The sequence below is a fragment of the Plecotus auritus genome (genome assembly GCF_963455305.1).
Source record: "Plecotus auritus genome assembly, chromosome: 1".
In the NCBI taxonomy this organism is placed as follows: Eukaryota; Metazoa; Chordata; class Mammalia; order Chiroptera; family Vespertilionidae; genus Plecotus; species Plecotus auritus.
This window is the reverse complement of record NC_137770.1, coordinates 32672987-32688338: the sequence shown is the minus strand read 5'-3', so window position 1 is coordinate 32688338 and position 15352 is coordinate 32672987. Positions and strand designations below refer to the sequence as shown.

At 40.2% G+C, this 15352-nt stretch overlaps 1 protein-coding gene across 23 annotated transcripts in view; it reads left to right on the top strand.

The window, feature by feature from the left end:
- Window positions 1–876: 876 nt before the first annotated feature.
- Window positions 877–15352, top strand: part of GPHN (gephyrin) — a 439592-nt gene continuing 425116 nt past the window's right edge. For all 23 annotated transcript variants that reach the window (XM_080684045.1, XM_080684039.1, XM_080684042.1 and 20 more), the window contains exon 1: window positions 877–1733. In XM_080684045.1, the coding sequence (XP_080540171.1) occupies window positions 1670–1733 (64 nt within the window). In that variant the 5' untranslated portion in view covers window positions 877–1669. The remainder of the gene's footprint in view (window positions 1734–15352) is intronic.

The window sequence follows — 15352 nt, the reverse complement described above, 5'->3', positions numbered from 1 at the left end:
TATTATAGAAGGGTTCACTTTCTGGCTTTGATATTTAACCCACTGTCAAAAATACTAGCAATACACACACTCAAAAGAAATTTTGCTAATTTATTTTATCCCACCTCAATTCCATCATCTCCTTTGTACTCCCATTATTTAAAGTGAAATACATAACAACGTGAATCAATTAGAGGATAAGTCCATGTTCCAATTAGAGCCTTAAACTCATAGCCATCAAACGGAGGTTTTAATTGTGTACAAACGTTGATTATACATTTTGGGCACTGCTTTTCATTTCTAAGCTTCTCAGGTTTTACCATGGCTGAAACCAAAGGAAAAATATATACATATGTGTGTAAATAACTTTTAAATTCAGCAGTTGGAAGGGCTAAAAGGATAGTAAGAACTGATATGAAATAAACGCAGTTGATTAATAATACATTTTATAGGAAAAAACCTGGGAAAAAAGTAAAAGCTCTTTTCATGGTCATATCCCACAAACACTAAAATGAAACTCAGTTGCCATGGCCTGGGTTCTATTTCCACTTTTCCGACAGGGTTCGGGTGGGAGGAACACCTTCGCACAGAGATTGGTGCTTTTCATTTGAAAGCAGAGGCCCTGGCGAAGAAGCCACAAAACCAAGGGATGGCAGCAGGAGGAAGAGCAGCCAGGTATCTACACTCCTGTTGCTCCGCTGCAGATTCCTGAGTTCAGGAAGGTCGCCCGGTAGACACACACTTGGAGATGGGATCCTGGAGCACAGGAGAAGCAGGAGGAAGCCCGGGGGGAAGACGAGGCAGGACAGGTGACCTCCTCCTTCATGGCCCACGGCACTTTCTCCGTCATAGTGGCCGCAGTTCTGCCACCCACGCAGTTTTCTAAGCTACCTCCAGGTTCCCTGGCGCCTTCACGGGGTGGGTCCGCAGCTTCTGGGGGTTTCGAGGAGTGGCCCCAAGTGCTAACTCCTTCCCAAACCCGCGCAGGAGAGCGCTCCGCAGCCCAGCCAAGCCGGCAAGAGGCCCCGCCAGCGCTGCGCCGCGCGGCTCGGCAGGGGATTGCTTCTGTCTGGCGCTCGCGGAGGCGGCGTTCGGGTCTCGCGCGCACCGCGCCGCGTCCTCCCAGCCAATCCGGCGCTACTCGCGTGTCCCGAGCGTCCCCCGTCCGCCTCGGGCTGGGCCGGTCCGACCCGCTCCCGGCGTTCCGCGACCGGCTCTCCCTCCTCCCCTCACTCTCCACGAGTTCCACGCCTCGCGGTGTAGCTCCGCCCAGGACCCGAGTCCGCCTCCGCAAGCTCCCGAGCGTGTGCTCTCCTTTCCCTTCAGTCTCTTGCTATCTAGCCGCCTGGGCTCTCGCGCTCGGCATAGTGGCATAGTGGCCTCGGACTTTCCGCCCGGACGACTCCTCCACGCGTTCCCCTCCGGCAGCCACAGCGTGTGCCCCCCGCGGTCGCCGCCTCGCACCGGCCTCGGGGTCGCACGCCCGGACTCCGCCCCGTCCCGCGGCCTCGCGCGCTCCCGCCGCGGCCTCTCCCGGGGCAGGCGGACCGGCTCGCGGCCGACTCCTCCTCCCTCCCGCTCACCTCGCGCTCGCGCTCTCGCGCGGTCCCAGGCGGGCGCGCTCCCGGCCGCGCGCTCCGAGCTCCCGCTTCTCCCGGCTCCTGTCAGTGCGGTGACTGCGCTGGGAAACATGGCGACCGAGGGGATGATCCTCACTAACCACGACCATCAAATCCGTGTCGGAGTCCTCACAGGTAACCGGGAGGAGAACGGGATCGCTGCCGCCGCCGTCCCCGACGTGCCTCAGGCTTCTTGCCTGTGGTGACCCTGCTCTGCGGCCTCGGGAGGAGGGAAGGCTGAGGAGGGGGACAGGAAAGGGGGGCGTTTTACAACCACTGAGCTGCTGGAGGTTGGGGTGTTCCCGTGCCCCCACCCCTCCCGGGAGCAAGTGCCGGTCCCGTGGGATGTCAGGCCCCAGTACCTTCGCAGCCCAAGTCCCTGGCCCTCAGGGACCGAGGGGCCGGTGCGGCGCGCGCTGCGGGGCTCCTGGTTGCCGGTGCGGGCGCGGGATCCCGGCTCCGCAGTCTGGAGCACGCCGCTCCCGCCGGCCCGCGCACTTCCTCCGCTAGCGCCGGTCCAGGAGAGGGGGAATCCCATACCCACCCCCTCGCTACCCCCTCCCCCACTCTAGTGGCCCCGAGCCTCCTCCCGTGCTCGCCGGAGGCACTGGCCGGACACGACTTGGGTGTTCAAGAGGCCGAACTCTGCCCCCCAAGAGCAGGGCATCCCCTCAGCCACCATGGGACACCCCTAGTCTCTCCCGGGAGGTGGGTGATCGGCTTGCACCCGGACCTGGGAAAGTGTCTGTATTCCGCCTTCCTGAGCTAAGGGCCCTCTGCCCGCCTCTTCGAGTAAGGTTTAGTGGGACCGGCTGAGCCTGCAACTGGGGATCCAGCCCCTTTCACTTGAGAGAGGATTCCTCCACTTGGGCTCCTCGGTCCTCCTCCCTTCTGGGACATCCTCCCCTCCGCCCTCCCCCCTCCCTCCATGGTCCCGAAGCTGGTGAGGAGCACACTTTTCCCGGGTCGCGTTTCCCTCCCTCGCGGAAACCGTGTATGCCCTGCTTGTCTGATTCCGTTGCGTTGTATTTGGGTAATATCCCTCAGTTGCTGCAGGGCATGACTTCCGAGATGAATAGCAAGCCAATTTGTAGGGGTTTCTGCTGTGTGGTTCTGTAGTTGGCAAGGCTTATGTGTAATTGAGTGGCAAGGCGGGGGTTAAAGAACTATATTTAGAATCTGAGGGCTTAGTTGGGAGTGAAGGAAATCCAAGATTTACTGTTGTGATTTCGGAAAAAGGAGTGATGTAGACAGGAATCCTCGTGTGTCCCCCCCCCCCCAATTCTTTTTAATTTTTTTCCCTTGTCAAAATTTGACACGTTGAGACGGTGCTCGAGGAGGGACTAAATTGAATGAGACTTGCTTTTATTATTAGATAAAAAAAAAAATTCTCGGTAGATACTGAGTGCAAAGCTTAATTTAACTGCTTAGTTTTATGAAAAGGAGATATCCATGACACTCTTGACACTCTTTTACATAGCCAATGGGTTGCCTTTTCCTGATTTTCTTTCTAGATGTTAATGGTGATTTATTGAATTTTCCTAATAGCCTCTTGGGTGGAGAAACATATTGCTGGGAAGGGAATCCCCCCAAATCAGAAGATGAGCTGTCCTCCTTTTTTGGTGCTGAAACTGTTGCCATATGCAAAGATACAGTTATATCTCAGAATTGTTAGAGTTCACATTGCAGATTTTCAAAGAATCTAATCGCGGTTGTATACTCTATATCAACCCTCAACTTGCACTTTAAATTCTAGCCATGTTTTGAAAATTAGTAGAGTAGTAAGAGTGAAGCTTAATAAAATCCAAAGTATGTTAACTGACCATGGAAATGAAAGGTCATAGATGTTTTAAAGTTAAATCATAGAGATTTTAAAAAAAAATTGTTTATTTAAGCTTTCCGTGATAGTTTTATTTATCAAATCATCTTACTTGGGTCAAATGACATAGTTGTACAGAATGCTTTGAAAGATTTGGCTCTTATCCATATCCCTACAGTACAATAGGGATAAAATTGATATGCGAACCGCTAACAATGTATGTAATTATTTTGCTAAAATTATCTAAATAACTTACGTGTGCATTTGAAGGCTAAATGTAAAAGGAATCCCATATTCAGATGAATTAGGGGCAAATGTGATTACCTGTAGGCAGAATTTAGTACATTTACCAGTGGTTAAGTAGAAACTGATATTTTTAAGGGTAGTTGAAACTCAGTGGCAACATTATAAATGAAAATGTTGCCCTGACCAGGTATCTCAGTTGGTTAGAGCATGGTCCCCATATGCCAAGGTTGGGGATTTGATCTCCCATCAGGGCACATGCAGGACTCAACCAATGAATGCATAAATAAGTGGAACAACAAATCTCCCTCCCTCCCTCTCTCTCCTTCTTCCTCTTTCTCTCTAAAATAAATAAGAAAATGTTGGTTGGTGAGGATGAGGCTCTTGAGCAGAACATGAGAAGCCTAGGTGCTATGAATAGGTATGGTGCATAGGCAGAATGTCAAGGAGAGAAGAGAACTTTGCAGTGGGATTAAAGAGAATCTGGGGACGCTGTTTCATGAGAATGAGGTCCAGTAGTTTAGGGGAAAAGTCTAGGGTCAGGAATAAGGATGTAGCTGAAGGAAAGAAGTAGAAGTTGCAGATTTGGGAGAAGTAGTAACAGAGGGTAATAATGGATATTTGAAGTCAGAAATAACTCTGAGGTTTTTACTTGAAAAGTTATTAATATGAATATTGTCTACTACGATGGATCCTGGAAACATGGAGAAGAATCAGATGAAAGGGCACCAGCCTTCAGTCTGCAAGTAGTGGATTTTATTACAAACAGCTTAATATTTATGTTCTTGATATTCCAAGTTATATTGTGCAAAAAAACATTAATAATAAAGCTATGTTGTGCAATTTTTGTGTCTTGTAGAACTTCAAATGTTGCAGTTTTACTATGTGAAATTATTCCTTACTGAACTTAAGCACTATGATTTTATACTTAAGAACATTGAGTTAAGATTCCACACTTAAAACTGATTTTATGAGTTTTAATTTGCAGCTCTCTTTAAAGGTGAAGGAATTATTTTATAAAATATCCTCTGCATGCTTCATAGTAGGGATTTTATGTATTCTCATTGGCAACCTTATACATGAAAATGTTGCCCTGGTTGGGTAGCTCAGTTAGTAGAGCATGGTCCCCATGGCTCCCATGGTCTAAATCTGTTTTACAGAGGTAGTAGAAAGTATTGTCTACCCAAGCACACATGCGTATTTTTGTGAAACTGTATTGTAATTTCTAAATTTTTATTTTTTTTGTGATACTTTAAATTTTCTATTGCAAGATAATTATACCATGAAACTTTTCATCTTCTAGATGTTTTTATAATCTTCAGCTCAGCTATGAATTTGGCAACTGTAGTATACAGTCTATTGAAATGTCTCATCAAATGAATTAACTATTAGAATTTTAAAAATATAGTGGTGGGAAGGAAAATATTTAGTAAAGGCATTTCTTTTTTACTTGATATCTTGAATTATCTAGGGCTTGGAAATCAGATTTTAATAGTATAAATGGATATTTTAGCTATATTAACTTTTATTAGAAAAATTGGGAACATTTCTGTATATAAAATAGGTTATCATGGAAACATCTTATGTTGAACATTATTGTCCATCTCCAGGAACAATATCGTTGTCAATAACTATCTTATGAAGATTTGCTATAAATGAAGTGTTATATAGGTCTTTGGTGACATAAGATCTGGTTTTCAATATATCTGTTTCTAATGTTCTCTACTTCTATTGTTGTTTATAACAGATAAAGATTATATGATGGATGAATAGCATGAGGCAAACAAGTATCTGCTTTTTCGAAACTGAAAGAAGATGTGGGGCAGATGTAGGATTTTTTTTTATAGCTGTAGTAGTAATTATACTTACAGTGAGTCTTAATAATTACAGATAAGGGTAACTATATTTTAAATGTGTCACTTTTCACTTAATTTTTTCTATTTCTAATGAAGCTGTTTATCAAGGGAGCACACTAGTTCTGCTATAAAAGTTTCTCTGCAATATCAGGAAAATAATGAATATGTGTGTGGATAATATAGAATGAGACAGATTATATTCCATTGGGTATTTAATATCGTATTAGCTAGCCACTGCTAATGTTTGCTACCAAAGCACTTAGCTAAAGATGATAATTTATTACCTGAATTTTCACTAACAGTGGCATGGATGAGAAGTGATGCAAATATTTAGCGAAGGGCATTTTAAAAACTAATACTTTTTCTCTAGTAACACACATTTTTATTGACTAAGCTGTAGATTTATAATTAGTAAGAGTTATTAGAACAAGATATGACTAGATAATAGAGATAAAAGACTAATTGTAAACTAGAACACCTAAAATATTAGTTACATGTAGGGAGTATTTCAGCCATTCAAAATATTAAAAAAAAACAAATTCTAAGCCAAGGATAATCATGTAACTCTAGAATTGTTCAAGCACTTATTTTACTGCATTACTTAAGCTTATACCTGTGCATTATAACTATCTATATTGTATTCTGAAAAGCCCATTTATTGATGAGGACATCTAAATATATCTTTGTTTTTAAGTAACCAAATTACTATTGCAAACAAAATTTAAATCCTACCAAATGGAATTGTGTATTCTGGCAGACATATCAACATTGATCAATATGACTTTTGTTAAAAGGAAGTCTATTTCTTAAACTAGGTTGTTCTTTCATGAATTTTGGATTGGAAGCAATATATTAGAGAATTAAAATTTTAGTGAAAGTAGAAAGTCATTAAATGAACACTATCGTCTCTGGCCAAAGACTTTATAAACTATGGGTACATAGATTGTTACACATAAAGAGTTTTAACTATATTAAAAACATATTTGACTTTCACTTTAAGTGAGATATATGGTGGAGAATCAGCAATATGTTATTGAGGAGGAAATGACGGATGAGTCCATTTTTACTCTAATAGATGATAGATTCATTGATAAGTTGAATTGTATGCTTTTTTTGAAACTGAGTAAAACAGGTAAGATCTATGCTTTGCTCCTGGAAATACATAGCCTATTTGGGATTTGAGGTGTTAAAACAATGCTAAAAAGAAAGTAATGAAACCACAGGGATTTCTTGCTTCACATCTGGGAAGAGAAGATAAATTAGGACGAAGAAAAGATTATTTAAACTGCTTAAAAGTAATTGAGACTGTAGTTAATATGAATAGCATACAATTCTTACTTAATTTTTGAGTGACCTCCCAAAAAGCAAATATCTATGTATTGTCACGTAGAAGTTCTGTTCAGGTTGTTTAGTGAGTTCATAAGTGAATTTGTATTTAATTAATTTTAACTAAACAAGTAGGACTTGTTGAAACTTTTGTTAATTAAATGAACAGTCCCAACAATTTTTACAGTTGTTTTGCCAGTAACTATACATTTTGAAAGAATGAAATTTACTGTGCTTTAAAAATTTACTAATTTGAAAAATGAAGGAGCAAGAAAATGAAATCTGGTGAAAGGAGCATTATACAATTTGTGTCCTGCTTCTCAAATTGAGGTACATGACACTGTGTTAAAGGATACTCTAAGGATTCTTTCTAATCCTTAGATTCTAAACTGTGGGAACAAACAATAATTCTTTTTAAATGTTATTTTTAATTTTTTGAAAATGAAACTTATTGCGGTGACATTGATTAATAAAACCAAGCATAATTCTTGAAGTATATTTTACTTGAGACTGTAATTTAAAACACTTTAATATTAGATAAGCATGAGTAAATTAAGTACTGAGTGTAGAATTTACATGACCTTTTAAGATAAAATCTAGAACTTCAAAGAAAGTTCAAGTGAGCCCATTATATAACGCCAGATTTCATCATTCTTTTGTTTTTGATACTTTGGCGCCCGCGCGCGCACGCGCGCACACACACACACACACACACACACACACAAAGAACATTTTAGGAACACTGGGTCACACAACACTAGAAGACTCATGCTAATGATAATCTGGCCAGTAAACTTTTTATAACCTTGAACAATATTACTTAACTCTGTCTCTCACCTTTTTTTTAAAAATAAATCTTTATTGTTCAGATTATTACAGGTGTTCCTCTTTTATTCTCCCATAGCTCCCCTCCACCTGATTCCCCACCCCACCCCATGCCCTTACCCCCCACCACTGTCTTCATCCATAGGTGTAAGATTTTTGTCCAATCTCTTCCCACACCCCTCACACCCCCTTCCCCTGAGAATTGTCAGTCCACTCCCTTTCTATGTCCCTGATTCTGTTATATTCACCAGTCCATTCTGTTCTTCAGATTTTTTATTCACTTGATTTTTAGATTCACTTGTTGGTAGGTATGTATTTCATGTCATTTTGTTGTTCATAATTTTTATCTTTACCTTTTTCTTCTTCTTCCTCTTCTTAAAGAATACCCTTCAGCATTTCATGTAATCCTGGTTTGGTGGTGATGAACTCCTTTAGCTTTTTCTTGTCTGTGAAGCTCTTTATCTGACCTTCAACTCTGAATGATAGCTTAGCTGGGTAGAGTAATCTTGGTTGTAGGTTCTTGCTGTTCATCACTTTGAATATTTCTTGCCACTCCCGTCTGGCCTGCATAGTTTCTGTTGAGAAATCAGCTGACAGTCGTATGGGTGCTCCCTTGTAGGTAACTAACCGTTTTTCTCTTGCTGCTTTCAAGATTCTCTCTTTGTCTTTTGCCCTTGGCATTTTAATTATGATGTGTCTTGGTGTGGTCCTCTTTGGATTCCTCTTGTATGGGGTTCTGTGTGCTTCCTGAACTTGTAAGTCTATTTCTTTCACCAGGTGGGGGAAGTTTTCTGTCATTATTTCTTCTAATAGGTTTTCAATATTTTGCTCTCTCTCTTCTTCTGGCACCCCAAAAATTCGGATATTGGTACGCTTAAAGTTGTCCCAGAGGCTCCTTACACTATCTTCATATTTTTGGATTCTTTTTTCTTTTTGTTTTTCTGGTTGGGTGTTTTTTGTTTCCTCATATTTCAGATTTTTGGTTTGATTCTTGGGGTACATTGATCTACAGTTGAGTTTCTGTATATTCTTTATTTCAGACAGTGTATGCTTAATTTCTGACTGGTCCTTTTCCATTTTTTTGGCATTCTCATTAACATCCTTAAAGGTCTCACTAAGTTCCTCAGCGGTTTTTAGAAGATTCTTGAGTAACTTTATAAATGTGGTTCTGAACTCTATGTCGTCCAGTAGTTTGCTTTCCTCCATTTCTTTCATTTGTGACATGTTTCTTTGTCTCCGCATTTTGCTGCTTCCCCGTGTTGATGGAGTGACCTATAGGGGCCAGTAGCTCAGCCTCCCCAATCACCTGAGGTGGACGCCTTTGGTACACCCCTTTGTGGGCTGAGTGCAAAGTCTTGGTGTAGTTAAGCCTTGATTGCTGTTGGTACACTGGGAGGAATTGACCTCCAGGCCAATTGGCTGTGAGGACCCGCTGTGTCTCTAATGGAAGAACTGCTGCGCTGGAGACACGCTTATGGTGCAGGACTTGTTTGAGCGGGACTTTGGTGCTCACTGAGTCTGCCTCTTGAATGTGTCACTTATGGATGTGAGTTGAAATCTGGTGTCTCACACTGACCACTAGGTACACTGGCTTCTGGATCTCTAATGGGGTGCAGGTCAGCTACTGTCTGAGGCCACCCAGCAGGCGCTACAGAGAGAACTACAGTTTTCTCCTCCTTGCTTGGGGTTTGGAGGTTTTGGAGCTGTCTGACCTGGGCTGCAAGTTTGCTAGGTTAAGCTGCAATAGGCAGGTCTTTCATATGCTACAGCCGCTGCTTGGAGCTTGGGTGGGTTTGTAGATTGTTCAGGGCGGGGTCTCAGGGCATCACTAGGCTAGGGCGTGGCAAGCAGTGATGGCTGCCAGTAAGCAGGCTCTGTGTCTCCGACTGCGTCCCCGCGTCCTGCACCCCAGCGCAGTAAACAATTATTCCTGCGCACAGCCCTGTAAGCAAGCCACCCCCACTTTCTGACCCCACGGCCGACAGTCCAGCTTCTCCCCATAGGAGTTTGGTTCCCCCGCGTCTTCCCAGAAACTGGAGTTTGGAGTAATCTGGAGCTTGTCTCCCTTTGGGTTGAAAAAAGCAGCGCTCCCAGTCGCCTGCCGCCAGCCCGATTCTCGCGCCTCCGTACCTCAGCTTTTCAGCGCTTGTGCACCTCTCAGTGCTGTTTGCTCTTTCCTTCTAGTTGTGGAACTTCCACTCAGCCAGCTTTCCTGTGGTTCTGGGTGATAGACGTTTTGTCTTTTAGTTGTAGTTTTGAAATTGTTGTGCAAGGCAGCAGTTTAGGTGTTTACCTACACCGCCATCTTGGATCCTCGCTCTCTCAACTTTTCTCACCATTAACACGAAGGAATCATTCTCTGAGATCACTTTATTCTCTGGGACAATATATGTTTCTATCCTTTAGCACCTTGACCAGCTAGAAGGAGATACATAGAATATCATGCTTAGTTAATTTTTTTTTTTTGTCTTTACAATGGAAATTGTTATGGGGGAGAGGTAAATTATACATAAAGATGCAAGAAAATAAGAAATGGAAGAAAAGATAAATGTTTCAGAGATCAGGTGCTGTCAGTATAAACTAAGGAAAAGTATTTAGATTTTTTTTAATTTAGAAATTTTTGTATTAACCCTTTTTCTGTCACCAGTAGTTTCAGTCTTACACTTTATTTCAAATTCAGCTCAAACCTCACTTCCTCAACAAAATCTTTTCTCTACAATGATTTCTTTCTTTGTTTTCTTTCTTTGTGTTTATAAATTGTTGTCTGTACCCTGCAATCATGTGGGAGGCTGCAAGATGCAGTTTTTTTGAAAAAAGGACTTTGGAGTCAAACAGACTTGGATTTCAGACTCTGGTTTGCCCTTGATAGTGGGAAGTCATTTAACTTCTCTGAATTCCAGTTTCTTTCTCCAAAATGAAGCTGGCAGTACTTACTTCACAGAGTTTTAAGAAGTAACTGAGATAATGTATGTGAAAATGCCTAGCATGTATGTCTAAGTTGGAGTATATATTCAGTAATCTTCCTTTCCTTATTGTATGTTCCTTTGGGGCAATTTGCTAACACTTCATGTACAAACATCTTGTTTAAAATACATTTTAAAGTTCTTCAAATAGGTGATCTGTTCTTTACTTCTTTTGTGCCCTTTCACCGTAGCCCCTATTAATGAAGTAGTTGCATAGAAGATGTTCAATATAACTGGTAACAGGGTGGTTAATAATGTGTATTTGAGACATTTTATACTATCAAATATAATATAGTACCTCTTAGTTGATGGTCATAGTCTGTATGAGGATTATTTTAGGGTAATATTTATTTATTTATCTATGTGTTTTATTTGATCATTTTTAAAAAATTTTAAATTTATTGTTGAAAGTATTAGATGTCCCCTTCTTTCTTCATTGACCCCTACTAGCCCACCCCACCCCCAAAAATGTTATCTTAAGAAAATGAAAATTTTAAATTATAGGTAAAAGAAATTCTAAAAATGCTATTATTTATTTGGAAGGTTAACTGTGATGGTCAAAATAGCAGAACACCATGAAATAGGAGGCAACATTTCTACCTCTTCTATCACTTTAGACACTTAATTACAGTTTACCTATTTATCCTTAGCTTTGAATGGGGGAATTGTGCTTACCTTATATGGTTATTGAGACGAAGGAAATACTTTATTTAATATTCAGCACCTACTGTGTGCCAGGTTATGTGCTTAAGCGAGGGATGCAATCCTATATAATAAAAGGCTAATATGCAAATCGATGGAACGGCAGAACGACTGGTTGCTATGACATGCACTGACCACCAGGGGGCAGATGTTCAATGCAGGAGCTGCCCCCCTGGTGGTCATTGCACTCCCACAGCGGGAGTGCTGCTCAGCCAGAAGCCGGGCTCATGGCTGGCAAGCACAGTGATGGTGGCGAGAGCATCTTCTTGCCTCAGCAGCAGCACTAAGGATGTCCTAAGCCATCAGTTGGACATCCCCCGAGGGCTCCTGGACTGCGAGAGGGCGCAGGTTGGGCTGAGGGACGCCCCCCTCCCTCCAGTGCATGATTTTGGTGCACTGGGCCTCTAGTAGTGAATAAGACACACAAGACCTTATGTTCATGGAGCTAACAGGAACACAGTATTTAATCAAGTTGGATATTGACAAATACATGCTTAATTTATGTTGCATTTCAAGGAATAAAGTGCTTCTATCTTTTATTTTTATTTTTTTAAAATATGTTTGTATTGTTTTCAGAGAGGAAGGGAGAGAGAAACATCAATGATGAGAGCATTGATCGGCTGCCTCCTGGGGATTGAGCCCACAACCCGGACATGTGCTCTGCCCGGGAATTGAACCATGACCTCCTGGTTCTTAGGTCGATGCTCGACCACTGAGCCACGCTGGGCCAGGCTCTTTTATTTTTGATGTAGGTAAGTATAAGCACCAAAGTAGTTTTCAAGCCACTTTTGACAACAAATTTTTAAACCATTACACATTTCCTGCTTTCTAAGATAGAAAATATTTAATGAACATAATATAATTATTTCTGTTCAGTCAGGTATAACTAATTATAGGTAACATGTATTGGGCCCATATATATGGTATAAATATATTCTATCTGTTCTAATCACTTTGCATATGTTATTCAGTCCTTCCTCTTACACTGCCTGAGAAGTGGAGAAGCTAAGTAACTTGTTCAATTTTATACCAGTGGCAGTGCCAGAATTCAAGCACAGGTCTGACTGTACTCTCAATAATTATATTTCTATATTTTATTTTGAATATCTTTTATTATGAAGTGGGGTAGTATGGTTCTGTACTGTATTCGCTTTTCAGTTGTAACTTTATATACTTGTTCTTCCCCTTCTAGTTTATAATCTGCAATAGCCATGGGAGGAAGCACATAAACTACCGTGCTAAGAATTATATATGATAGATATCACCTTCAGTTAGACTTAAAGTGAGGTCTAAAGAATAAGTATTTTCACTTTTGGGTTGGGGGCATCAGAGGATAAATGGGTTATTATTTATTAATTTAATTATTTTTTTGTACTTTGAGATTTCAGGATCAGAGTTTATTGGATCTTCCTGATGCTGAAAACGTTAATAAAAATGCAGAAACTTAGGAAAAGTAAGAGAGCAAGTACAGTATGAGTACCAAGTATAAATGGAATGTTTCCTTTAATTCTCTAAGTACTGATAAGTTCTTTTTTTAAAATAACATTAAGAAAAAAGTATACTTGTCCTAGCTGGTTTGGCTCAGTGGATAGAGTGTTGGCCTGCGGACTGAAGAGTCCCGGGTTCAATTCTAGTCAAGGGCTTATGCCTGGGTTGTGGATTCGATCCCCAGTGTGGGGCATTCAGGAGGCAGCCAATCAATGATTCTCTCTCATCATTGATGTTTCTCTCTCTCTCTCCCTCTCTCTTCCTCTCTGAAATCAATAAAAAAAAAGAAAAAAAATATACTTGAAGAAATTAATCTTTAAAGTCTAATTCAGGTTAAGAATTTTTGGATATCTTGGAAACAAGAAATAGAATAAATATTTTCAGACATAAAAATAGATGCATCATTTAAGTGATTATCTTTCCCCTTCCACTTAAGAGTCAATACTAAACATTTTTATTCTCATGCAAATTTAAAAAATTATGCTTTGATAAAATTAATATCCATACAGTAGGAGTTACTTTTGAATTCAGTTGCAAGTGGAAAAACTCCTGAATTCTTAAGTCATATTTTTAAAGACTTACTAGAGTGCATTTGTGCATTGTAAAAAAATGTAACACTACAGAAAGATAAAGTGTGAAATTAATCCCTACCACCTTACTTCCCCAGTCTCTCTGGTGTTAACCACTTTTAAGATTTTTGTTTTTGTTTAATCTTCTGTAGATAAGTATATATTTGAATATGCACTTATGGAATCAGACATTATATCTTCCTTTCCTCCCCCTCAAATCAATCAATTAAAAAATATTTTTTTCCTAATCACCGTTATTTTTTTCTTTGTTTTTCACCTCCCCCCCCCCCCCAACTCAATTCATTGACCCTCTCTACCCACACCTGCTCCTCCTAAGCCTTCACCACACTATTGTCTGTGTCCATGGACTATGCATATATGCATATAAGTTCCCTGGTTAATCTCTCACCCCCACCCACCCCGACCCTGACTTCTCTCTTTTTATTTTTTATATTAAAATATTGGCTGACTATTATTATCATACTCAGAAAATCTATTATAGCAAAGACTAGAAAGACCAATCTTGATTCTGTTACTACTGTTATGGGGAAAGAATACTAGATCAATTTCTATTTTGGATTTTTCCAGTGGGAGTTTGATATCATTATCCGTAAAAAGTAAAGTACAATAGATGCTCTCTAAAATCTCATTCAACTCTCAAATTTTATTACACCCAGTCTCAGGAACATACCTCATGTTTACCATTCTCTTATTGCTTATATTCATGTTATCTATAATCTGTTAATGACAGCAAAATTATTGATCTGAAATGCTTTCCTTCAAACAGGAAAAATTGCTAGAAAAAGTATAAATGGAATAAATGGCTATTACTTTCACTGCATAATATGTGCAATTTTATTTCATTCAATATCCCATGCTACAGGGAGTTCAAATTGCAAAATGTTTAAGATTTAGAATAAAAATTACATGCATGTAAGGGTAATAACTGATTCACACAATCAAGCTTGTAAGACTAATAGTGATTTAGAGGTATTTGAGGTATTACCTTTTAAAATTTTAATTATGGTATTATACCAGAGATCTGGAAAGCAAAGTTAGTATTCCTCCCAAAAAAGTTATGATTATTTTGCTATTACATGTTTAAAATAAAACTATTGCAAAAATAAGACATATATCTTCATTGAACAATATTATGTTTTAGGTTCATACAGATACAGCAGGTCCTCCAATAACATCATTTTGTTTAACATTCTTTTATTATAATGTTGATGATAAAAAATAAAATCAATTCTGGGCTGGGGCCACTATGTGTGGAGTTTATAGACCTCCCCATGTCCACGTGGGTTTCCTCTGGGTGCTCCAGTTTCCTCCCACATCACTAAGAAGTGCACATTAGGTGGATTGGTGTGTCTAAACTGTCCCGGTCTGTGTGAGTCTGAATGTGTGTGATGCTCCCTGTGATGCAATGGCATCCTGTCCAGGGTTGGTTCCCTTCTTGCATTCTGAGTTCCTGGGACAGGTTTTGTCCACCTGAGATTCTGAAATGGAAGAAGCAGGTTAGAAAATAATTATCTACTTATTTTTATTAATCTTTCTTAAATGTATGTATGTATAACTCACATTTGTTTCATTGTTTAACATTTGAAGGGTTTTATTCTTTATTTAGAAGTTTGATGATGTTTTTGTTACCAGAAATATGCTGTAGGAACTTAATTTTTGTTTATGTCAATTAGCCTATGGTAAAATTGATTTTGTTATATGTCATTTCATTAAAATCATAGTTTCCAAGAACCTATCCATGATGTTAAGTGAGGACTTACTGTACTCAGAATAGATTAGACTACCTGAATTTATACCTAAGTGAAGTTTTTAAGAGTTACTTAACTTCTCTAAGCTTTAGTCTTTCTATCAATGAAATGGGGAATACCAATGCCTACCTTATATAATTTTTGGCAGGAAAGCTTGAGAATCATTGACTTAAGTTAATACTGGACTTGGATTT